Source organism: Symsagittifera roscoffensis, chromosome 6, assembly GCF_963678635.1.
Source record: "Symsagittifera roscoffensis chromosome 6, txSymRosc1.1, whole genome shotgun sequence".
Lineage (NCBI taxonomy): Eukaryota > Metazoa > Xenacoelomorpha > Acoela > Convolutidae > Symsagittifera > Symsagittifera roscoffensis.
The window spans coordinates 5,319,603-5,345,856 of record NC_087067.1 but is presented as its reverse complement, the minus strand read 5'-3'; the positions used below and the strand labels follow the sequence as shown (position 1 = coordinate 5,345,856).

Sequence of the window (26,254 nt, the reverse complement as noted above, 5' to 3'; positions counted from 1 at the left end):
ACTAAGTTGGTCGAAAATTTTGCTACAATTTGTGAGGTAAGAGTTTTTGGTCTGAACAATTATAGTCTTGCGCTTTGAGTATTAGAAGTTTAATATAGTATGTCAAAACTTCAGCTTATTTTACTTTTTAATAGATATTGCTTCAATTTTAGCAAAAAAAACTGAATATTTTTCACCTGTGAAATTTTAGCTTTTGAAAATTCATTTAGTTTAAATTCTTATGCGGTTAACTTCTACAAAACATTCAAAAAATACCTGGAGTTAACTGGAGTCGCTGAAAAACATTCCAAGTTTAGTTTTTGTCCTTATCCTCTCACACTCAAACAAACAATACATCTAAAAAACCTCTAATCAAAACACATTTTGAAAAAAAAAAAACTTTATGCAAAATTGCTGCTGTATGCAGATTGTTTCGACCACAATATTTGTCACTGAAAATCAGGAATAGCTGTTTTTTCATGTGTTTTTTAAATCAAAAATTTTTGTTTGTTAATGCACGTGAAGAGCGGAAAAGGACAAACTCGATACGTTATTAGTGGCTTCCATTTGTACATCAACAAAACCCGTATAGGTGAAAATATTCTGATTTCTAGAAAACTCAACAATTTTTTTTTTAAATTTGTTTTTCAAGGTTATAATTTTTGAGACTTTTGAATCTATGAATGGAAAACAAGATTTTTGAACGTACGCTACCAATCTTCTTTTTTATAGCTAAAATATTGATTTTTCATAGCTAAATTGAAAAACTTTTGCACTATTTGCTGGCTTAATTGTTGGCTTGCTTCATGTGAGATGGAAATAAAATCATTTAATCAATTTGGGTGTTGTTAACTTTAGACTTCCTTCTACAAATTTTAAACTAAACATTCAGTTAAATAAACTGATTTTGCGTGAGAAAGTCCAAAGATAACGGAAGTCAAGTGTTGCCTAGTACCCAAATAAAGAAAAAAACCTAAGAACGCGCCTAAGTATGAATTATAAGAATGTGTGTAAAAAACGTGAACCTTTATTAACAAATTTTACGCGCAAACTTTGAAAAAAAAACATATATCTCTCCCTTTGCACATCGCCAGAGATTGACCTAACCATTTTTATCAATCAATTTTTTTTACTTAACTAAACTTAAAGTTGCTTGCAGCTAAAGGAAAAAATAAATTTTAGACCAAATCAAGGTCAAAATAATAATCATTACAATTCATAATCAGTAAAATCATCGGGTTCATAATCATTATTAGTTGGAAAAAAGTGGTAAGCTGATCCAAAAAGTATGGCTTATTATTTTCACTTAAGTAAAGCTTAATTTCAAGCTATTATTTCATGCATCTTTTTTTCATGCTTTTTCAAGGACATTTTTATGAAATCAAGATGAAAAACGGGAAAAAAATTGGTTCCAAAGCCAAAACTTTCATAGAACTCAATGTTTGAGATACATGCGAAAAATGTGATTTTCTTCAATTGTGAACTTTGGTAGCCGACAAATTTAATACAATTTCCGAAACAAAGGTTTTCATTTGATATAGGATAATACGGAAAATTCAAATTGCTAGATGGTAAATGACTATTCAGAAAGTCAAGCTAAAACGTCATTTTCAAAAAAGTCTCCTAGAGCAGATGGTTTTCATTTTTTTAACCTCTTTGTTCTTAATTAGTCTTAATTACTCAATATCATCATCACAAACTCCAAATAATTGAAAAGGGACAACTTCAGTACCTTTTTTGTAAAATCAAAAGTTCAGAAAATATCGACAAAGAAAAAGCTAAAACTTGAAAGAAAAAAAATTTATATTGTGAACAAAATAGTTCAATATATCGAAAAATAGCCAGATGCTATTTTTGAAATCGACGGTAAATTTTAATTGTATTTTTAGTTCCAACTTTTAATTATACAATAATATTACTGAAATTATCAAACCAAAAATGAGTAACCCACAAACAAAACGGCAATAACAGACTGGACTATGTGTGAATGAGTGGTGAAACACTTTAACAACACTTGGAAAAAGAAACTTTTATCCCAGATCCACAGAGCAGATTGAAAAAATTGTCTTATCTTTTTTCTCAGAAAAAGGAGCAATTAAAAGTTGTAACTGGAAGTAAATTAGTGACTTGAGTAATTTTAGGATAGTTTTTGGACAAAGAGTTAACATCATGAAACACTATCTAGCAGTAAAAAACAGCCGAACAAAAGTTAAATTATCTGAGCATTGAGACAGAATTGTCATTGATAATTTTCTGAGGCAAAGTGGTCATCTTTTAATTGGCTTCACTAAATAGCCTCTACTTGCAATACTTGATGCCTCATCTAAATGTTTCAATCGTTGTTACCGTCTCTAAAACAAATTTTTAAAAATTGTTTGCTTTTTTTGTTCTGGTAAACAATATGTCTTCCAGTAAAATTTCTTCAATAGCAAAAAAATGCAAAATAGCCAAAAAGCCACTTAATTCAAACAAAAGTAGTTTTTTAAGCTTCTTACTTTTATGACCATTTCACAAAATGAAGAGGAATTATGTACCAGGTCTGGTTTCTTCTCAGTTTTCACTGTTGTTAGGGATCCAAGTGCAGTAAAACATAAAATGTTTTTTTTTGTGATTCGGATTTAAAAATGGAAAAGTTTATATTTTATTCCTCGCATACAAATGAGCAGATGTTTTTATTCGTTTCCAATTAACAGTTAAATTGCCAAGTAAAAGTGTGAGCCAAAAATCAATAAAGCGTTCTTTGTGCCAGCTACTGAATAGATAACCTCTGGAACTTGTCACCTTTCTGAAAGAAAAACTTTTAATTTCGAGAGTTTTGTAAGCCCAATCAAATAGCTTTTTTGTTTTGAGGTATTTCAGCAACGGACTTCAGAAAAACATGGAAGATGCAAATTATTCTATGGAGGTTCCGATAATTGACGTAAGTGAAAACTCAACGGGACTAATTTTTCCGCCAGAAATTTTTGTTTCAAGAAGAGAAGATTCCCCTGTGTGGATAAAAGCTACAAACGGTGTCGTTTCAACGGTCTCTCTTCTATCACAGGCAATTGTGATTTTGATTGCAAAAGGGCTAGAAGGAGACTATTCTGCGAAAACTTTGATGTGGGTGCAGGCTATCTGCGAAACTTCGAAGCGACTCTTCAATACAATCTTGACATTTCAAAACCAAATACGTGAGCAACAACAGATTTGAAAAATTTGACGAAAAATTTGCAACAATCAATCTATTAAAAAGTAAATCTAAAATTTTAGGTTTTCATAATAACTGTAACTATTTTCTGTCAACTTGTCAAATACTACAATTAATAGACTGATATAAAAATCTCAAGCATAGCCGGTTGCTATGCAAGTAGCACAGAATGATACAAATAGACTGATACAAAAACGAACAAGTAAAGCGTGATACAAAAACAAACAAGGATAGGCTGTTGCTATGCAAGTAGCACAGGATGTTCCGACCAAAGTCTTAGAAAAAAACAACAAAGTTTTTGAAATAATTGTCTTTTTTTTGCCGTTGCTTGATAAAAAAGCTGACCAAAAAAATGACGATTAGGTATCTTTGGACAGCCATACTAAAATAGCAAATAAAAAACAACAATTTTTGCAGAAAAATTTCTTGAAAAACGAAAAAATAATAATAAAAAAAGAACCACGTTAAAAAAGTTTTCCAATTTTTTAGTGTGGTTCAATCTATGACTGTAAGACCTTTAATATGATATATCACTCATCCCAGTCAAATCATTATTTGTTGTACCTAATTTTGCGTCAAAAACAAACTAAAAACAACCCGAATACTAAGTTTTTGCCCTGTTTCAATGGTCGGAACAGAAAAACTACAACAATTAGAGGTATATCTTTTTATTCAGGTTATCAATCATTTCTCTGATCTTTTGTTGGCAGGACGAGAATAAGCGTTTCTTTTTTCAATGCCAGACTGTCTTATTTTGAAACTTGCTCACCGTGCCCGACAATAGATTTCAAAAGTTGCAAATGAATCAGCTCCTAAACAGCTTTCATGCTGGCTCAAACAACATCACTGATATGTTGCTATCAAAAAAGTAAATCCAAAAAATTTAAGTTTCGCTCATAGTTTTAATTGCAAAATTAAAAAACAACCAAGGTTTTTGGCCATGTTTTTCAATGTCAAAACTTCGAGATATAAAGCAAAATTGCTCTGTGCAAATATGTGTCTGCTGAAATTTGGATGAAAAAAAACTATAAAATTTTCCATTATTGACAGAAATAAAATAAGCATGCTATTAACTGTAACTTTTTTATTATTCTTAATGGTAGGTAAGCCCCTGGAGAAGCCAAATCAGTATATCCGATATCCGATACAACGACGATAGTCAAAAATTTCCAAGTATCATAAAACGTTCGCATTACAATTTCCTAACGATTTTTTAATAAAAAGAAACAATGACAATCGATAGAATTTTTTGGCTTAATAACTGAAAAGTGTAAGTCTAAGTTATCATATTATCATAGATCATAAGCGATCTACTTCTAGAAAAAAATGGTTTTTAATAAACAAACAATTTAAACAGCGACGACTAAGCGGAAAGCTTATAAGCTTGACGCAGCTGTCTATCTACTGTTCACTTGTACCGATATGGGGTGTTTCTCTTTTTTTAATTTTTTTCCATTTTACTCTTACTATATTTGCGAGAATCTAGTGCACCGCTAAATCCAATCTGGAGATATAGTTATTCCATTGTTTGTCTCTGCGGAGATTGTCCGTTGAATTGCGAAATGACCAGAAGAAGTTTTCTGCGGAATTCTTTGAAGTATTTTACTCGTTATCAAAAAAATAATTCTAAGAAATTGTAAGGTTGCGTAACTGGGTAGTAGTACTTAAATTGAAAAAAGTGAGAGAAAAAAATGAAAAAATTCAATTGTCTCTTGAATTTAGAGTGCTGAAAAAGCAGGCCGACTCATTAGCTCGAATTTTTCTGGACCTACTACTCTCTCATTATCTGTGCTTGATTTTTTTGATATTTAAAAAAAAACAATATATTTTTACCAATGGAATTTTTTCACGTGCCTTACCTACTTCAATATTCAGAGCAGTCAGGGATTCATCAGATAAGAGCGGCACAAACAAAACGCACATTCCACCAGACTGGCGTCGTCGCTAAATTTTAAATACCCTTGATCAACCGTTAAGCTTACTAAGACTTTTGGCCTTTTTTCAATGATAATGAAAACTGAAAGAAATTAAACAATCAGTTAAAAAATAACTAGTGAAAAAATTAGGTTCGACTGTTAAATCTTTCAGCTTAGTTACTGAAAAAAAGGTGATCCAAATGTTAAAAAGCATACTAATCTTAGGGTGTAGTCGGATAAAAAGTGTCCTTTCGAATCTTATGTTAACAGTTCAATCAACAGATTTCATATCAGTTGTTGTGATTCAGTATTTTTAGTATGTTATAACCTTGACCTCTATTACCTAATTACGTACCAGTCAATGTTAACTCTACGAAGTCCAGTGGACTTCGACTCACTAGTTGCTCTTTTTAGACTACAGTCGGTTTTAATTCAACCAATACTTTTATTCTCTTTTAACTTTATTTAGATACAATAGTTACCAGTGGTACATCTTAACTCTTTATTATGGCGCAGTCAACAACTGATTCGAACCTGAGGGGAATACCCGCCTTTTCGCCGAACCACACGGTTGAACCCAACACCCAATGGAACAATTGGATAGACCAATTCCATTTGGCCATTATCGCGAAGGAAAACCTAGACTTAGATAACCTCAAAGAACCAATGGAAGGGGAGACGACGTTACCGATCCTAGAAGGTGCCCAGGAGTCAGAAACTGACCAACAGAGGAAAGCCAGGGAGGCCAGGAACAAAGAAACAATGCGAGTCTACGAACACGCTGAAGATAAAAGACTAGCAGAAGAAAAGAGGAAATTCGGAGGAATGAGGAGATACGAGGCCGATAAAAAAGTAAGGTCAATCCTATACTTGGCCTTAGGAGCGGAAGGCAAAAGAGTTTTCGCCCAGAAACATCCAAGGGTAAAAATCCTAGGAATCTCATTCAAGGAATTTTACGAAATGCTAGAATTGGCTTTTATCAAACCAACCAACATAACATTTGAACGATACAAATTATTGAGCAGGAAACAAAAGGATAGAGAATCCTATGAACAATTTTGGGGTGCGTTATCAGACTTGGCGAGATCATGTGAAATTGGAATTAATGCAGAACAGGAGTGGATTAGAGACGTATTTATTTTTAACATGAAAAACTGCGACTTACAACGTAGACTACTTTCGGAAACTCTCAATCCATTGGATGCACTAAACCAAGCAATAATTGACAAAAAAGGCTACTATAACCACCTCAAACTGACCAATATGACTAGATCTTTCAACACGACAGGAAATAGTGGGAGAGGGTATAAAAACTTCAACAACGTTAAAAAGGAACCAAGCTTAAACATAGAAAGATCAAATACTTGCATGAAATGCGGGAATGCGTTTACCAAAGGTCATCTGAATGTGTGTCCTGCGAAAGAAATCGTGTGTAATATTTGTAAATATAAAGGACATTTTGGAAGACTTTGTAAATCGAAAGGAAGAAAACCCGCTGTAAATACTGTAGATGAAGCTGTAAATAGTCAGAATTGTTCATATTCCCCAGAAGATCTTCAAATGAGAAGCGAAGAAAAGTTTTGTGGAGTAATTAACGCTTGGACTGAAGAGGGGATAAGTGATAACGATGACTATTCCGTTCTCAACATTAGAACAATCTACGATACCAATGGTTTGGAAACCAAGAAACTTGTCAACATCGGTTTGGGAGACGACGCGATAGTCAACTTGATCATTCCAGTGGATTCGGCAAGCCCAGTGAGCTTCCTGAAACAAAATGTACTTCACGAATTGAAGCTGAGAAATCCACAGTTGAAGTTTCAGCCAGTTGAGAAGAAAACGAGGGAACTATACTGCGGATTCACTAACGACACAATCAACATCATCGGGAAGGTGGTAGTGAGGTTACAATCCAATGGATGGACCGCGGACGAAACCCCATTTTTTATCACTTCTGGACATGAGAGGAACATTCTGGGTAACGAAAATCTCCCGAGAATTGGAATAGAGATAGCCCAACGACAGCCTCTACTACCCGTCAACAACATATCACGCACAGAATTGTGTAAGTTAAATAATTATTCAGATACGACCCTTAATCTGTATCATAGGTACAAAGCGCTATTTAACAGAGTGGGAAAAATACCTTCGGACAGAAAAGTTACTCATTTCCATTCCCCATTCAAACATATCCAAACCAAAGGTAGAAGAGTTCCCTTACATCTACTCGATAACGTAAAAACGGAACTAAATAGAATGGAAAAAGAGGGGCATATCATAAAGTTGAACAAATGCGATGAAGATTGTTTTATAAGCCTAATTGTGATTACAAGAAAAAAAGACGGTAGCATCAAGTTGGCATTAGATTCGAAACTATTAAATAATCAGATATTCAAGAACAAGTACCAGATACCAAACATACATGAACTGATCGATAATATTGCTCTTCAACTGTCAAGCAAAGAGTCAGGGGAAGTTTGGTTTAGTAATCTAGATCTAAAGAACGCATACAGCCTACTACAATTATGCACAGACACTAGCAAACAGTGTAACTTTAGTATCGTGGGGGGCGAAACCACTGGAACCTATAGGTTTTTAACTGGATTTTACGGATTGGGCGATATGCCAAACGAATTCCAGAGGGTAATGGATTCTTTATTGAAAGACATTCCTTTTACCAATTGTTATAACGACGACATTTTAATAGCTTCGAAAGGTTCATTAAATGAACACAAAGCGATACTAACAAACTTTTTAAACATTTTGGACAACAAGAACATGGCGGTAAAATGGGAGAAATGTGCATTCTTCCAAAAAGAAATAGAGTGACTAGGTTTCAAGATATCAAAATCGGGCGTGAAACCATTGGTGGGAAAGTCAGATTCGATTAAAAACCTACCAAACCCCAAAAACATATCTGAACTTAGGTCTTTCTTTGGATCGATCAATCAAAATATGAAATTCGTCCCGAATTTGTCCGCCCTAAGTTCCCCCCTACGACCACTTCATGTGAAGAAATCAGTCTACCAATGGAATGACGAACATACTAAAGCATTTGAAGAACTAAAACAACAGATAGTGAAGATAACAGAGAACAACCACTTCGACATAAAAAGGATGTCAAGACTAAAGACAGACGCTTCCCATAACGGCTTAGGAGCTACCCTAGAACAATGGAATGGAGAAAATTGGGTAACAATAGCATTCGCCTCCCGATTTTTGAACAACCACGAAAGTAAATATTCTACAAACGAACTTGAATTGTTGGGAGTAGTCTGGGCTACAGAACATTTTAAAAATTACTTGTATGGTGCCGAATTTGAAATTGTGACGGACCATAAGGCATTATTATCAGCATTAAATGCAAACCAGAGCAACAAAACTATGCATAGCAGATTAACCCGTTGGGTAAATCGACTGTTACTATTTAATTTTAAGATCAAGCACATTCCGGGAAAAGAAATGGGATTTACAGATTTATTGTCGAGACTACCTTCAGGTAAAGCACTCCCTACATCACACTACGATAGCGAATTTGTAGTGGCGACAGTACAAAAGATTGTAGAAAACCTCTCTGTAAATAACGATTGTAAAAAGAATAATTGTTAAAAGAACGAAGTGTATTATCAATTGGATGTAAATACGATTAGTAACTTGGATTGTAATAATCCAATGGGTGGAAAGAAAGATTTATCACAAAGCATCCAGCGGTCGTTCTTCTCGAATATTCTGAATTACGTAAACGACACTATCAGAATTTGTAATTCCAATCACTCGCGTTCAGAGTCTTGCACAAGCGGTTGTGTTCCTTTAAACTTATCAAAATTTGATTTCAATTGTTTTTACCTATCAGACAAAACTTTTTTATTCTTTCTTGCGCAATCAGTATTATTAATCAATCAGTCATTAAATTCAGATCAAGAAAAACAATTACAAGAATTTATTACATCGGTCAACGTGTTAAAAATTTCCCTCAGGGCAGAAAAGAAAGGAATCTTCTTGAATTTTAATAACGACATAATGTCAGACCTACACAAAAAACTGTTGGCCAAATACAAAGGAGATCTCAGATTGCCAGACAACCCGTTATCACTATCAGATCATTGTTCGAATAAGCTGATTAAACTCATGAGGGACGAAGACAAAATCCTCAAGGAAGTAAAGAAGGCGGTACACGAAGGCAAACCATTGGACAAATTCGGAGCCTATTTAAAGAACTTCCAGAGGGATTAACATGTGAAAGAAGGGCTGTTATTCAACGATAACAAACTGATAGTGCCGGCTGTATTACGATCGCCTTTCCTGTCACTCCTTCACGAGACTCATCCGGGGCAGTTTGGGTTGAAAGCCTTGGCAGAAAACATTTGGTTGCCACACTTACACAGAGAGATATACCATCATGGAAAGAATTGCACTCAGTGCATAATGGCCGGTAAGAACCTAAAATTGTTGCTAGGGACGAACAAGACTGAGAAATTACCGAACCTGACCAAACCAAATGAAGAAGTAGATTTAGACTTTGCCGGCCCATTGGACAAGAGCTGGGGTAACGAAAAATACCTTTTGTTATGCATTGACCGCTTTTCAAAGTTTCCGTCTGCGAAGGTAGTAAACAACACTTCGACTTCTTCAATTTTAACCTTCATGACAGATTACTGCCATCTTCACGGATTTCCAAAGTCCATTAGAGCCGACCATGGGTCATGTTTTACTTCGTTTGATTTTAGAAACTTCTGTGAGAAGAACAACATTAATCTAATTCTATGTACGGTTGGCGATCATAGATCCAATGGAGTAGTAGAAAGACTCATTTACACGGTCAAAGCTAAGCTTCTGGCAATGTCGTTCAACGATCCAAAACCATCCTTAAATACGGCTATTGATAAAATTATTTGGAACATACGCTCGACGAAACAATCATCCATTGGATACTCTCCTTTCTCAAAACATTTTAATAGATCTCCCAATACGTTCTGGAAATCTTTGGTCTCTCACGCAATTAGTTTAGATAAGGGGAAATCAATCATAACGAAGGACAGAGCACAAGACTGGGGGGCTGATGACGCGTTCGAAGATGGCTACTTGGAAGACAGAACAATTGATGAAAGAGGCTATGAGAGCGACCCCGCTGACAAAGTAGATAGAAATCTTCAGCGAGCCCCACTGTCGAATCCCTTCAGCCAAGGAGGTAACTGGTTTAGGAAAACAGTTAACAGGAGGGAAGGAGAACCTTATTTTAAACCACTGGGGAGTAAACCTTTGTCAGACACGAAACATACGGTCACATTAGATAACGGACATGTGATAAGAAAATCGGACTTAGCTTTTAACAAAACCCAACCGGCAGCTCCTAAGACCTTCACGGCAAGACCGAAAGCGCTAATTAATAGTAATGATTTAGCAGGCAAGCGAAAAAGAAATTCCCCTTCCAAGAGACGAGACTCAAATATAGGAGGCCCTTCGATGACTTTCTCACCAACGGGTGGAAATTCAAGCAAAAAGAGGAGATCATTCTTCACGACCTCGAAAGGTTCAAAATTCGACTATAATAATCTAGATTCGTCGTTAGCGTTAGACCTTTGGGATAAAGTCATTGACGACTACTTGGGTACGGAATCGGAAATTGTTTATAATACACCAACTGTTAACCTTCATAGTAATTTAGATCAACCAAGGAGTACCATATAAAGCCAGACAAACACTGAGACAACATTCAATTTACCAACGGGCACAAGCGACGACCCAATTCGAGTGGATAGCTCTCCGGAGAAGACAGTGGAGACACCAAAAACCCCGATATCTTCAAAACATCGTGTAAGAAGAAACCCAGGCCCCCCGAAATTCTATGGCGATAGACGGTTTATCGACCAAGTGACGCTCGGTACGGAGACCATTAGTGCAGTAGACTCCGATGACGAACCGCTTATTACGTTTTCCGGTGCAAAGAGTCCGAAACAAATTCCTTCATTCTGTACGACGTCCCCCTCGGATTATCTTACACCCATTGACGAGATCCCACGTCATACGATTTTGGTTGCTGAAACCACTCAAGACGAACTCTCAACACCTTCCTCTCAGGCGACAAGGACCGCATGGGTATCGTCACCATTGGTAGAAGTGACCAGTAATACTCAGGATGACAACGTTAGTGACATATCCTCGGGCATCGATACCGATGTAAGAATAGAAGCAGATAATTTCCATACTAGATACAACTCTACGGTCTCAAACTCCGAAAACGTTTAAACTGTGGTATTTAAACGTATTTGATTTAGCTTTTATCCATTGGATACCCAGAGCTTTTTTTTTTAGTATTTACCTAGTTAGTGAGTTAGTTAGTTTTCTTTAATTGTACAAATGCCACATAACCCCAATTGTACATATCATTTTGTACATTCAGTGTTGATATCTGTGTAAACCTGTATGTAGCATGTATATATTACCATGTAATTACCTCCATTGTAACTTGTACTCTCTGTAAAAATCCATTGGTGCTAAATGCGGTTACGTTTTGTTTCTTCTTTGGCCCTGGTGGAGCGAGGGGAGATGGAGTATATGTGTGATATTGGCTACATCGTTGAGCGGGCAGATATTAATTTTTGTGCACTGGGGAATGTTGTGATTCAGTTTTTTTAGTATGTTATAACCTTGACCTCTATTACCTAATTACGTACCAGTCAATGTTAACTCTACGAAGTCCAGTGGACTTCGACTCACTAGTTGCTCTTTTTAGACTACAGTCGGTTTTAATTCAACCAATACTTTTATTCTCTTTTAACTTTAGTTAGATACAATAGTTACCAGTGGTACATCTTAACTCTTTATTATCAGTATAGATTTTTCAATACTGCATTTACGATATCATATCTTAACTCAGAAGACTCAGTCAACATCCTACCTCCAAGTTGTTTGGGGGATGATGTTAACTTGGTACTAAATTTGCAGCCGTTTTCAGCAAATTTTCAGCCGATCAAATTCAAACATTTTACGTGCAGAGTTAGCCAATTTGTTTTAAAATGATCACTGGGGTAGATGATTTGAGCTTGATCTATTTGAGGGCGAGGATGTTAACTTGATCCCTAACTCTTCACGTAAATGAGATAAGAGTTAAGTAAAAAAAATAAAAATCAATTGGTACGTTCATCTTCCATACTGTTCGAATTTTTGAAATGAAAAAACTCTACTCACTTCACGAAAACGCTTGCACTCAAACATTTTTTTTGAAAACCACCGATACCAAAATTCAACCAAAAAAAACCTGAGCAAGAGACATGCTATGTATTGGTTGCTTTTCAAAACAGTCATTTTTTAAATGACCAAACAGGATATTTAAAAAAAGTATTAAGCATGCTATCAACCTAAAACTTTTCATAATTTTAATGGAAGACTCTGGAAAAGCAGCGACAGTATGCCCGAAATGACAAAAGATGATAGTCTCACCATTTTTTGAACATGGAAAAATTGGGGTCTTAAGAAAAAGTTTCATAGCGGTTTCCATACAACTCCATAGACAAATGACAAAAAAATCTGGTTTTTCAAAACACTTGATTCAAACTTTTGCATATGATTGATCTTTCTTGGGAACTAATTGATTCTTGTACAGGCAAAAAAATGGAAAAATCAAAACTCCAATACATAATATTGAAGATACAAACTTAATGGCTTCTGATTATTTAGATCCTTTTCTCCTTACCCAGGGCATAAAAACATGCAAAGCCAGAAAACATATTTTTGAGCGTTTTTCAGAAAATTTATCTAGAAAAAGGGAAATTTTGTGTTTGTGGGCTCTTAGTATCTTATAATAAGCTCAAGATTTAAGTTTGTAATTTTACATGCAAAAAATCAGAATAAATTCGTTTGCTCAAAGAACTCGTTATTGTTTTACGATCAGTTCGTCACCAAAATTGTTGTTCATGTTGTTTTCAAGTATGAAAAAGATAGCCGGTTATTGTGCAAATGTCACAGCAGAGCGCTAAAAAGACTGAAACACACCCCAATACGAAGTTTTATCCAATTTTCAATAGTCGGAATAAAACTGAATGATAAGCTTTTTGATCCCAAAAAAAATTCTTTCGTTTACAACGACTTATTGGCGTTTATGATAATAATTTCTGATTTTGCATAACTGTTCCATGAACAGTGTCCTTCTGTAGGTTTAGATTATGTAAATTTAAGGTTTGATTTGTGGGTCTATGGACGGAGGGAGGGCAGGTCAAAAATTAATTGTACAAAAAAAAATAATTCGGTGCAATTGCGATAGAAGCCTCCCAGTGAAAAGCAAGTGCCCCAAATCACGCTACGTCTGAACAAATATATAATTAAGTGAAATAAGTGGACGCCACTTAGAGTTTTCGCAAAGAAAAAGATAACTTGATTCATTTTGCGCTAAATGATTTTATGTTTTAATTGGCATCACCGAGGCAAAAAATGAACAATTTTTAGGCCTCGTATTTACATTAAGGACCCCTGTTAGTTTCAAGGGACCCTACAACACAATTGTACCCAATTAGCATCTAATTCACACAACCCAAAATCAATTTGTAATTATTGTAAAGTTAATGGCAAGCACGAAGCATCACTCTTAGTGGCTAACAACTTTTGACACGAGTTCTTTATTCCAGTATTTTTTGTTGATTTCCAGAAATAACTGCATTTCCAGGTTTTGTGGTAACAAAGTTTGCCGAAGATCAAAACAAGCAACATAAATTGAAGTGACTTTTTTTCTGAGACGACTGTGCGGGTTTTTCTAAAAAAAAGTGTTTTTGGTTAATTTAATTGCAATCAATTGGCAGAGCGCAATCAATTATTTGCACCCGGGTTGACGTCCATAGAAGAAAAATGCTTATCATACAGTTTCATTTTAAAAGTTTTTAATGAACATTTTTGGTCTAATTGCCTCTTTTGAAGCTTTCTGGTCATTAAAAAAATAATTTAAAATTTTTTATAAAAAATGCTTGTCATACAATTTTCATGTATGAAAATTATTAAATAGTCATTTTGTCATAGAAAAAATAAAATTTTCAAGAATCACCAAAAAACGTGTCTGGGTAACTTTAAATAGATTTACCTAAGTATATCTATGATAGAGGGCATATTGACAATCAAAAACATAATTTTAATTTCGGTCAGAAAAATGCTTATCATAAAGTTTAAAGTTTTCATATATGAAAAATGTATAATATGCATTTTTTTCATAAACAAAAATAAAAATTTGAGGTATAAAATTTCTAATCCCTTTTTTGGCTGCAAATTTGCTTTTGTGCTAAAATATAAATTTTACGAAAAAAAAAGTTTGCATGCGAAATTTGATATTTTTGCGTTTATACCGTAGTCCAGGATGAGTTTCTCACCCAAAAAACCCAAAAATCACATGCAAATGTTTTTTCTTGTAAACACGATTATTATCTTTTGTTTCATTTGCAAAAATAAAAATAAAATTGTAAAAAAAACAGGCCTTTTTTTCTCAACCATCATAATTTTCAAGCTAAAAATTATCTAGCCATATTCAAAAAAGCATTTTTTGGTATCTATTTCCATGTGAAAATGTTAAATTTAACTTTTAAAGCTGAAACCCTCAAATACAGTTTATCTGCGTGGCAACTGCCAGTTACTCTCTGGGTTTTCTCATGACAAAAAATCCTTGGTTAGTGTTTCGGTTGAAACATGAAATTTCGAAACAAAAATTTTCTGAATATTCATTTATCGAAAAATTTCTTATCATACAATTTCATAGTATGGAAACATGCTTATCATACAATTTCATATATGGAAAAAATGCTTATTTTGCTATTTTCATACATATTGTTTTACTCTATGAAATTGTATGAAAGAGTATAATAAGCATTTTTTTCATAAATGAAAAATGTATGATAACCATTTTTTGTCAACCCGGGCAATTAAAAACTTCAATGAGTTGCATTTAATTGCATTGACAATTATTTTTTGGCCTGCCATTTTTGAAGGTCAACCCGGGTGCTAGCCTTGAGTGTTTTCCTGTGCTGATTTCTCTTGAGGAAAAAAATGAAATGACAATGTTTTGTTGAGATTGAGGGCCATTCACTTCTTAGATAGCGCCATGTTCACTCGTCTTGTAACGAGAATTGGACAGAGGATTTTTCTACAAGCAGTTAAGATTTCTGGTTTAAAGTTTTTCTAAAATTTAGTCGACGGTGGAAACTTCTATACGCTGTCTGACACCAGCTGCAAAATCATGCATATGCTCAGTTTCATGACAATGACCGCACCAGATTGGATGGCTGTGCTCGTGTCGCTCGACAGAATCATCGCTGTCCACAAGAAAGGAACGAACGAGTCTCATTCAGCAGCTCTAGGAGCTTTTTTTGTAAATTCGAAGCGCAATTGTTAAGCACCAATTGTTTTCGCTATTGTTTGGCGAAAAAAATTCAATGACTTTGTATTGCGAATACCATGTAAGAAATCGTTTTAGCGCATTTCATCGCGCAAAAAAGATGAAACAAGCGCCATCTTAACAAAAAAAAGTTAGCCCATCAAAACAAAGAAAAACATTCGATGAAAAAATATTGGAAAATGAGGAAACGTTTTTTTTTGCAAACTATTTGCTCCAATTTTCTCGAAACCAAACCTGCAGAAAAACTCTGCTGAATCGCTCAAGATAGAGTTAGTTTGAATCTGAAACAGGGATTAGAAAAAACTTTAAAAACCTGCAGTTTCTAATGGTATGCTTACAAATTTGATTGTTTGAGCGCGTGTGGAAATAAGACTCATTCTGATCATGAAAAAACAGGTGGAGTGTGGTACAAGCAGAACTGCACCAAGAAGGCAGCCTTCATCCCTGTCTTCATTGCAATCTTCATCCTCTTCGTCATAGGCGCTCCACGGCTGCTCTATTTGTGATCAATTTCTTTAAGTGTGGGGGGGGGAATTATTGGAGAAGAGGGGAAGGAGGGGAGGAGGGGGTGGGGGAAGCAATTTTATAGAAACACTCTACTCTACGATTTTCCTTAAATGCTCAAATTATTCAAATTTTTTAAATAGGTAAATGGAGAGCAAAAATTTCTAAATTATTATGCCAAAACATTTCAAAAAAAACAAAGTACGCCGGTTTGACGTTAATGTTGCACAAATGCAACCAAATTGAAGCAACCCCGCTTGACCTCCGTACACTGAAAATGCTTTTCATACAAATACAATCATCAAGTGTGTGGAAAATTGTTTGTCATACAATTTTCATGGGCAATGAATAAACGCAATGAATTTCTTAAAATAGAATGGAACTTTTTGAGCTCTGCTAAAATTTGACACTTTTTTAGTTTTTCGTCATAATGAATGCTAACTGTCTTAGTGTAGAAGCTTTTTTAACAACATGAGTTCCCGTTGTTTTTATCTACAAGTATAAATCGTTTTTTTTTAGAATACTTGCTTGTGTTTTTTCAGTTCAAAGTAGCCTTTTGATTTTGAAACAATTTTCTGTTTTTGATTTTTTTGATGTAATTCAATTCTATTTTCTTCAGTGTTGTATCATCAATATATAAATTTTTCTTCATTTACTTTGTAGCTTTTGGTAAATCATTTATAGTTAACAGGAACAGTTGTATCCCGAGGACGCTTCCCCGTGAAAGTTTGCAGTTGGTTGTTTTCAGTTTTTCACCATTTAGAGCCTGTTTTGACTACTTGTAATTACATTTCAGGAATTATTGGAAACAAAACTAAACGGGACTTCGGCTTTTTGTAGAAGTGTTTCAGGTGACGCAAAATGAAACGTTTTTTTAAATGAACACCCAAATTGCAATTTTTTTGCTGATTTTGCTAATCATAGTTTTATTTTCATCATCTATCGAGGATTATTGATTTTCATTTTCTTTGTTTTAAATTGGAACGAATATGTTTATGTTCTGTGTAATTATCTGATTGTGGTACGGCAGGAGGACCGCCCCTTATGAAAATGTTATTGTGTTATTAAGATTTTGTTAAAGCTCATAGTGATAGTATGAATGAGCTCGGTGATGTTGCTTGATATATCAAGGTCGATACCAGCCGACCGAGTAAGCGGCTTGATGTTGATTGAAAGAATAACTCTCCTTTTTTCTGGCGAAAGATACAGAATACGTTACGTTATCAATTTACATTATACACTTTGTTTTATCAGTTAAGTGTCTGTCGGTTGTTATCCCACATGGCGCATTCAGCAGTTTCGGTCGGCGAGGACCGAACTGATCTTATAGGGGTACCAGTTTTCTGGCCCAAACCAACAACAGAGCCTTTTTTCCTCTGGGAATCCTGGATTGGACAACTTTTCTTAGCCGGAAATCTAAGAAAACATTGTAACGCCAATATTCACTACACAAATGCATTTTTCTATGAGGCGGACCAAAGGATCAAATCGCGATTATTCTTCTCTTTGGGACAAAAGGTATTAAAAGATTCTGATAAAGCCACGCTCATGTAGATATCGCAACGATCAACTTCCGCGACTTCTACAATTGCGAGACACTGCGAGAAACTTTGCGAGACACTGTTCAAAAAAGGACCAAAACTATGTTATTGAAAGAATAAATCTCTACAACACGCAACAATCAGATCGCGAAAGTCTGGAGACCTTCCTGAGAATTTCGGGCTAAGCAGCCCAGAGGGGTTGGGCAATTGACATTAAAAAAGAGGTTGTCCGTGACATCGACATCTTGATCGCCAAAATGAGATTCAAAAACATTCAACGTGATCTTTGTACCGGACCGGGTAATTCTCCTGAAGAAATCATTAAATCGGCTCTCCTTCAAGAGAAAGGCTGTGTCACTGCCTCTACTTTGCAAAAACAGATGGGTCTCTCAGGACCGTCTAACACAAATACTTATTCCGGTCAGAACTATCCAAATTAATTTAAAATCGAACAGGAACCAACCCTATCAGTTCGGCGAAAAAACAACATCCAAGACAGAACATATCGAGCACAAAGCTCTTGAGGGAAATTCAACAACAGGCATAATCAAAACCAACAAAGAGTGTAGAACAAAGAATGTAGAGTCTTACAACAAAGAATGTAATTATGTACCTAACCCTGTTCTTAAACAGGGTGTATCAGAAAGCATCCCTTGTATAAACAATAGTTTGTACATATACTGGTCTGTTCAGACCAAGTATTCTGACGATTGCACAAAACCACAAGAGGGCGACAGAAAATTAGCCAGTAGCTTTGTCCAATCAGAAAGGATTAATAATTACAGACTCATACCGCAAGAGGACTCAGTCAATTTAGGCAAATTTTCAAGCCAAACAAATCTCGCCAAAATGTATTATGGATGCACACCGCGAGAGGGCGCTACTATTTTATGCACATATTTGAGCCAATCACAGTTGAGCAAACTGTATTATGGATGCACACCGCGAGAGTGCGCATTTAATTTAATGCACAGAATTGAGCCAATCACAATTGAGCAAACTGTATTATGGATGCTCGCCACAAGAGGGCGCCGTTATTTTATGCACAGAATCGAGCCAATCACAATTGAGCAAACTGTATTATGGATGCTCAGCACGAGAGGGCGCGGTTATTTTATGCACAGAATTGAGCCAATCAGAATTAATCAAACTGTTTTATGGATGTTCGCCACGAGAGGGCGCAGTTATTTTATGGACAAACGGGAACCAATAAGATCGGAGATGTTGTACTCAATTCTCGTTCAGAATTTCTGAGCATTCTATCATATCCTGTAATATAACCCAGTCTCTTCCTGTACCTATTTGTAAAATATCAAAAACATCTGTGCCATATTGTCAACATCAGTCTGTCATTATCGGATCATCAACTTGTAAAAAAACTTTAATTTTAGATTTGTCGAATGCTTCGGAAGAGCCTATAATGGATATGTGTCTTAGATGACTCTCGAATGAAGTCGCGCCTCTTCATAAAATTGTTCAAGACCTACCTGCAGACATAGGGCGAAGAGACTAAGACGAATGTCGTCAGCGGAAGCAGGTGATCTCCGACGAACCAAGCACGCCACTATAATCGCGAACTTCCGTAAGCAAAGAATGATTAGACTGAAACGAACGAAAAAACAAGTAAATCGAGCCTCACTGGGTCAAAGAAGACTCAACAAAGATAAAAAGTCACTACCGGGACTGATTGAAATTTTAGACGCAGACATACTCAGCGAGCTAACAGACAAAGGTGCACCGATCAGACTGAAGAAGACAACGATAGTAAGAAAGGATTAGCACCCTTACATCTAGACCTTTTGGGACTCAGCTGCATCAATGACAGAATCGCGATCCCAAATTGTCTCCAACGGGCAGTGTTGTCCCGCTTGCAGTGTTGTCCCGCTTCTTGACCCTGGTCAAGAAGCGATGGTTGACATAACCCAAAATTTACGGTGGCCGAGGATCCATATGGACGTAAGAAACCTAAGCAAGAACTGCAGAGAATGCATCAAATTCAGTAGGTAATTAAAACCAATGAGTCCTTTTAAAATTTACAAATCTTTTCCTCTACTAAATGCTCCCAAGGAGGAAATTCAGCTAGACTACGCGGCCCCTTTATAAGACAGTGTAGACAGTGAACTGTATATTCTGAGAGCTATCGAAGGTTATTCTAAATATCCGTCTGTAATGCTAACCAAATCGACTGGAGTCAACAACTTTTTAAAATACTTGGAGAACTATATTTTTACGCATAGTATTCCAAAGGCAATCAGAACAAATCAATGTTCTGGTTATAAAAATAAGGTTGTAGATCAATTTTGCAAATCAAAAAGCATTAAACACATTTCACCGGGGTTGCGGATTGGTCGAGCGTGCAAAACAGACGATTAAAAGGAGATTGGGAACTTTACAGTTGGAAGATAATCCACCAGCTAACAATTCGGCTCCAAAAATGATAATCCAAGATATACGGATAGCAAAAAAGTCAGTTACAAGACTATCTCCGTTTGGATTAGATTTTGGCAGGAAGCTAAATTCTGAATGGTCGTTAGCGACCGACAATTTTAAATCTAAACTACTTTTAGACGAGCAAAACCTGGAAAGAGATCTCTCGACTGCAGAGGTCAGAAAAGAGACTTGCGACAGCAGACCTCGCATCAAAGTAGCGAGGAAGGGCTGCCAAAGCCGAGATGTATCGCCTAAATTCAAACAAGAAACTACACAGATGGCGAACACACCTTAGTATAGATCCCTCGAACATTTAGCCAAATCAGCGAATGAATGGATGGTTTGGAAAAAGAAGCTGACTCACGAAGAAGGAGCCGGGCTCTTCGCACACTAGCAGAGAGATATCAACTGCTAGCGGTTTCTCTCAGAAACAGCTTAACAACAGGGACTCTGAGATTTAGACAAGATACATCGGATTCGCCAACATCCAATGCAAAATGTAAACTAGAGTCATTGCTCTTATCTAATCCAAAATCAGTAGAGGTACCCAGGACAGTGGTAAATCGCAAGTCAGGGAAACAACTATTTAAACGTTTTTTGGATAAAATTATCATAGCTACTTTTTCAACTAATATAAGTAGGGAAAGTTATTAGAAAAAGTGACAATTCATAAATGTTAAATAGTTCCCAAGTTTCAGGTCGACAAGAACCCAGCAAGCCAGTAACCGGAAAAACAATAAAGAGACGAAGAAAATTCTCGTCATCTTCCTCATCAGTCGAGCTGATAGATCCGAAGGCACAAGTACACCCGAGACATCTGTCAGCGTCAACAAAACTGGCAGCACCGGCGGTCCCTTTCCAAGAGAAATTTCGGAGGATTGCACCCAGCGTATCCAGAATGAGCACACCGATCCAGACTCCTAAACCACCAGTTCCGATATTGGACCAAACACTATCGTCGTCAAGTTCAGGAGGTGTCATCAACACACCAATGGCGATCTCTTCACCCATTGAACAACCGTCAAGTTCTAAAACAGCTCCGATTTCGGTCAAGATTGATGATAGAAGATCCTATAAGACCAGGAGAGTCACAATACAACCTGGTGCAGAGGTTGTCTCAGATGCAGCTAAATTAGTGCCAGTGTTCTTGGAAGATTTCCAGGTAGCGGAATCTAATGTTACTCCGCAGTCCTGCCCCCTAGAAATTGTAAACTAACTCCGGAAACCAGCCCAATAAAGTCGGCAGACACCCCACAAAAATTCACACTAGATACTAGAGCAGAGCAGGATGTGAAAGAATCATTGTCGTCGCAAACTTCAGGACGCAGTAGGAAGCAGACACAATTCTACGGCAGTCCCATACGTCATGCGGTAAAGGAGGTAAAAAAAGCCCTAAAATAGAGCCTCAGAAGAAGGAGAACTAGCGAAAACTAAAACTGAAACATTCAAAACTCTTATTTTAACTTACTTTTCAACTTATAATTTCTGTTGATCAAAAATTTTTGAAAGGGGGGAAGTGTGGTACGGCAGGAGGGCCGCCCCTTATGAAAATGTTTTTGTGTTATTAAGATATTGTTAAAAGTCATTGTGATTGTGTGAGTGAGCTTGGTGATGTTGATTGATATATCAATGTCGGTACCAGACGACCGAGTTAGCGGCTTGATTTTGAATAAAAGAATCACTCTCTTGTTTTCTGGTGAAAGATACAGAATACATTCTTGTCAATTCCATTTCTCAATTTACATTATACGCTTTGTTTTATTAATTGAGAGTCTATCGGTTGTTGTCCCACACTGATGAACGAAATGAAAAAACTCACAACGTTCTAAATTTGTCCTTTCATCGTCGTGCGTTTGCACTTCATTTCATGCAGAATTGAGGTAAGACTGTGCTAAAATTAGTGCCGTTATAAACAAAAACCAAATTCAACTCCTCTCCTTTATCTTTCTTGATTTTTTATTCGCTTTGAGTTCTCCTTTGAACTTAGTTCATGATCTGTTTGCCAGTTTTTTGGTCGTCAAGAGATGAAGGATTCCTTTTTTAAATAAAAGCTGTTATATTCAGTGGATATAATAAATTTTACAGAGATTCCAATCTTAATAAAATAGCCAATTTTTTTGATCTGTTTAAACGGTATTTCGAAGTGAAAAGAGCAAAATTGTATGGCCAAAACTTTGCCAACCTTTCTGGTAAAATTGCCAGCCCGTTGAAGCCCTTTTCTCAATTATAAAATCACTTGTCGATGGGCACAACGCTTCAATTGTTTTTTATTCGACTCGCCCGTGTATCTGTACTTTTTTGGGATCGAAATAGCAATTAGCCTCCCCCTCCCCCTCTTCCAAGAAGAAGGTAATTGTTGAGTAGATTAAATTAGGTCGACCAATCAGAACTTTGGACCAATAGAATTCACAATAGAACGCTCTAGTGCTAGTTTACTAATTTTCTTCGCTCATTTTCTGCAAAAATTTTCTGCAAAAATAGAATTCACAATAGTTTTCTGCAAAAATTTCTGCAAGAATTCACAATAGTTTTCTGCTTACTAATTTTCTGCAAAAATAGAATTCACAATAGAACGCTCTAGTGCTAGTTTACTAATTTTCTTTTTGTCCAGACAATTTTTTCACTAGATTGCATGGGGTGGGGACGGTTCCCAAGTGTATCCCTTATGCATAAGTACTTTTTAGCGGTATTGATGAAGCTGCCAAACGCGCCAAGTGTGCTCCGAAGACATCAAATGTACTCATCCAGAATACTCGGGAACTGATCTCGCTCCCGAGTATCCTAGTCATGGCAGTTCTGACGACGATCCTGGTCGTAATGCTGCGACGGCGAATGAAGGGGACGAACAATCGAGTAAATAATGACACCGCTCATGTGCAGAGAGTACTGGATAACAACGCGGTGAGTTTACGTAGTAGCTAAGGAACAGCTATATATTGCATCGAGAAACTTTGTGAACAAATCGAGACACACAGTATCGAGATGCGAATGAATTTCAAGATGTAAAAAAATTTGCTGCCCATCTGGTATCAAATCTTTCTGATGAAACCGAACAAAATATTTGAAGCATTTAATTATTTGAAAAAACATTCACGCTAACCCGCAATTTTGTTTCTTTATTGTTTTAGTTGATTGCTCTAAGGAAAACATTGCCGTAGCCAATCAAATATTGCACTAGTGTTTCAAAAATTGCACTAGTTTCAAAAATTGCACTAGTTTTTTAAAGATTGCATCACTTTTTCATATAATTCACTAGTTTTTCAAATACGGCCTCGAAACAAACTGAACACGTGTGTTTTACACGAAAAAAAGCTCAGTATTACTGAACAAACAAATAGTCGTGCCTTTATAACAAAATATGTTGACATGCAGTGTTTTTGGAACTAATTAGTTTTAAGTAAGGCATTGATTTTCACTTCAAATTGTTTCAACTTTTTGTTTCAAGACTAAAATTATTATTTTTCAAAAACAAAGTTTTTTTTACTTATTTTTAATTTTGCGATTTTGTAGTATTCAATGTATAAATGCAGACAATCGAAACATTCATCGCAGTGATTACTTAGTTATTGCATATGCAATCATTTTTTTAAGCCGATTTCTAACATGGCCGAACTTTGAGCAGATGTGAAGGTGGTGATTTTTTCCTGAAGACTTTCCAAAAACTTTTCTTACTGGTCTGGGCAAGGTCTTGCAGTTAGTCAAGCAGAACTGCACCAAGAAGGCAGCCTTCATCCCTGTCTTCATTGCAATCTTCATCCTCATCGTCATAGGCGCTCCACGGCTGCTCTATTTGTGATCAATTTCTCTTTTCATATGAATAAAGTGGGGGGGGGGGGGGTTTGTGGGTGGAGAAGAGGGGGAGGAGCGAATGAGGGGGTGGGGAAGCAATGTTATAGTAACACTCTACTCTACGATTTTCCTTAAAAGCTCAAATTTTTTATTAGGTAAATGGAGCGCAGAAATCTTTTTTAAGCCGATTTCTAACATGGCCGAACTTTGAGCAGATGTGAAGGTGGTGATTTTTTCCTGAAGACTTTCCAAAAACTTTTCTTACTGGTCTGGGCAAGGTCTTGCAGTTAGTTTATAATATATTTTTGAAGAAAATACCATAAACTCTCTAATTTGGCCAATTCGTTAATTAAAAACCTGACTTACAATTTTGAACAAAACGTTTTGAGATGGTGCTGAAATTTGATTGGCTAATTCTAACCAAAAATAGTGAAGCAAAATATTTTCAGTTCAAGACGTTGAAGAATATTATCAGCTCAAGACGTTGCAGTTTTAATTTTTGATCGGAATAAGTAAAACGTCTCCAACATTTTAATGGTTTGTTTCAGATTGATTGAATGAATTTTTTTATGTCTCAGCATCATAAACAAATTTTCAAGGCGCGCCTATTGGATTTTAGATTAGGACCAAGTTGGTCCTTTTTTGAACAACATTTAAGCCTTCAAAAAATGATGGGAGATAATAGGGTTTTGCGAGTTTCAGCTCTAGGGGTCAATAGTTTAGAAAAATGTGATAACTTTATCAGAAACTATTATTTTGACCGCCGAATTTTGACTGAACAAAAATAAACCAACCCAATCACAAACACTCCGTCCGTTTTTTTTCTGGAAAACCGGAACAAAAATTGTTGTGTTTTAAGCTTGTTTTATTTCAGGTGTCTCTAGCTCTGATGGTTTACTGCGTACTGTACTGCATATTTGGGATAGCCCAACAAACACTGCTCATCATGAGCAACAGGGTGAGAGTACATTATATTTGCTTCCACTCCGTCCTGATCGGACGAAAAACTAGGTTTTTTAGGTAGTTTCTTTAAAGTAGATTATGTGATCGTTATCTGAAATTTCCAAAAAATCGGGAGAATTGTTCTCAGATTCACGCATCTAAATACTGTTTTTGGGCTTTCACGCAATGTTTTTTGTCGAAAAGGCTGTTTTTTAGCAAGCGCTTTTTCATCGGCGAGAAGTCAAATTTACAACCTTTAGGGTAAAATATTAGCTTGGTGGAACAAAACGGGCGTCATAAATTGAAAACAAATTTTAGGCGAAATTTAGGAGAAATAGTTTGCTGTACGTTTTCAGCATCATCAACAAATTTTCACAGCAAGCATATTTTATTGCAGAGCATAATCAAGTTGGTCCTTTTTTGAAACACCACAAAACATTCAAAAAACGATGGGAGAAAGTATTCTTTTTAGAGTTTCAGCTTTAGGGGTCAATAGTTTTAGGAAAAATTTAGAAAGGAAAATTCGAGAAGGAAAAATGGATGAGCCTGATTACGCCAAAAAAGCTTATTTTGTCGGACTTTTTTAACACCCTGTGTAGTCACTGATAGCCACTAGATAACCAAACGAGGACCGATAGCTAAAAAGAACAATATGTTTACATTTATCATTGATAACTAGAAACTGAAAATACAAAATTTCCAGAAAAATTCAAGAAAATCACAACTGAATGTGAAATTAGAAAAAAAACTATTGAGTTTTGCTCTGTTTTTATAATCTAATTTATTTGCTCTGGAATGAAATCAGTTGACCTATCAAATGAAAAAGAAGCAACCAATTCAGAAAAGTTTTCTTTTTAGAAGCAGTCGTTTTCTTTGATTATATTTCCGCATCATAAAACTTATAAAATCGTCTGAGACGCTTTTTGAGCCGTTCCAGCTTCAATTGCACACTGATTTGTTAGTTTGCATTTTTTTTGTATCATTGACATCATAAATTTTCACATGATCTACCTCAAGGAGATCGAAACCACACAATTGTTCGAAGGGGGGTGGCTTTTCAAAAATTATGTCGATCATTTGTAAGGTCAACCAAATTGATTTTGCTAGCAAAATGCGGTTTTTAGGCCTCTTTTGGGAAATTTTGACAAAAAATTGTGTTTTTTTTTTGGCGCGCGCTATAACTCACAGCTTGTATATTGGCACCTAAGACACCTTTAGAAGTTCGTCGGCCGAAAAAGATGTCATAATATAGTACCAAAGGGGACCCTTTGATTGGCGAGGGGAACGAACTCCTGATGAGAAGGATGAAGGGGAAGACGTTCCTCCTGATTCCGCTCCTGTCTAAATGGAATCTAAGGGTTGGTGGGGGGGGGCAGGGGGTGTGTAGGTTTAGTTGATACGATGATACGAAAGATAATCGCTCTTCATTTCCAATTATTTACTTTAGGGAGTGACAACGAGTAATTTGGTGCGTCCTTTGGCACACACTTTGTCTGCAGTGGGACTTGGAGCGAGAGCATTCAGCTACCTGGCCATACCCACCATGCGCAACGCACTCAAAAACTCAGTCAAGAACATCTGTTCTTCTAAATAA

At 36.1% G+C, this 26,254-nt stretch overlaps 1 protein-coding gene across 1 annotated transcript; it reads left to right on the top strand.

Annotated features, from left to right (window-relative positions):
• LOC134848576 (uncharacterized) lies at positions 1-26,254 on the top strand. Its single transcript, XM_063866091.1, has 7 exons — positions 1-36; positions 2,830-3,152; positions 15,249-15,387; positions 15,852-15,956; positions 22,614-22,830; positions 24,593-24,676; positions 26,108-26,254. Exons 2-7 carry the CDS (start codon positions 2,858-2,860, stop codon positions 26,252-26,254), a joined length of 987 nt encoding a protein of 328 aa, XP_063722161.1. The 5' UTR covers positions 1-36; positions 2,830-2,857.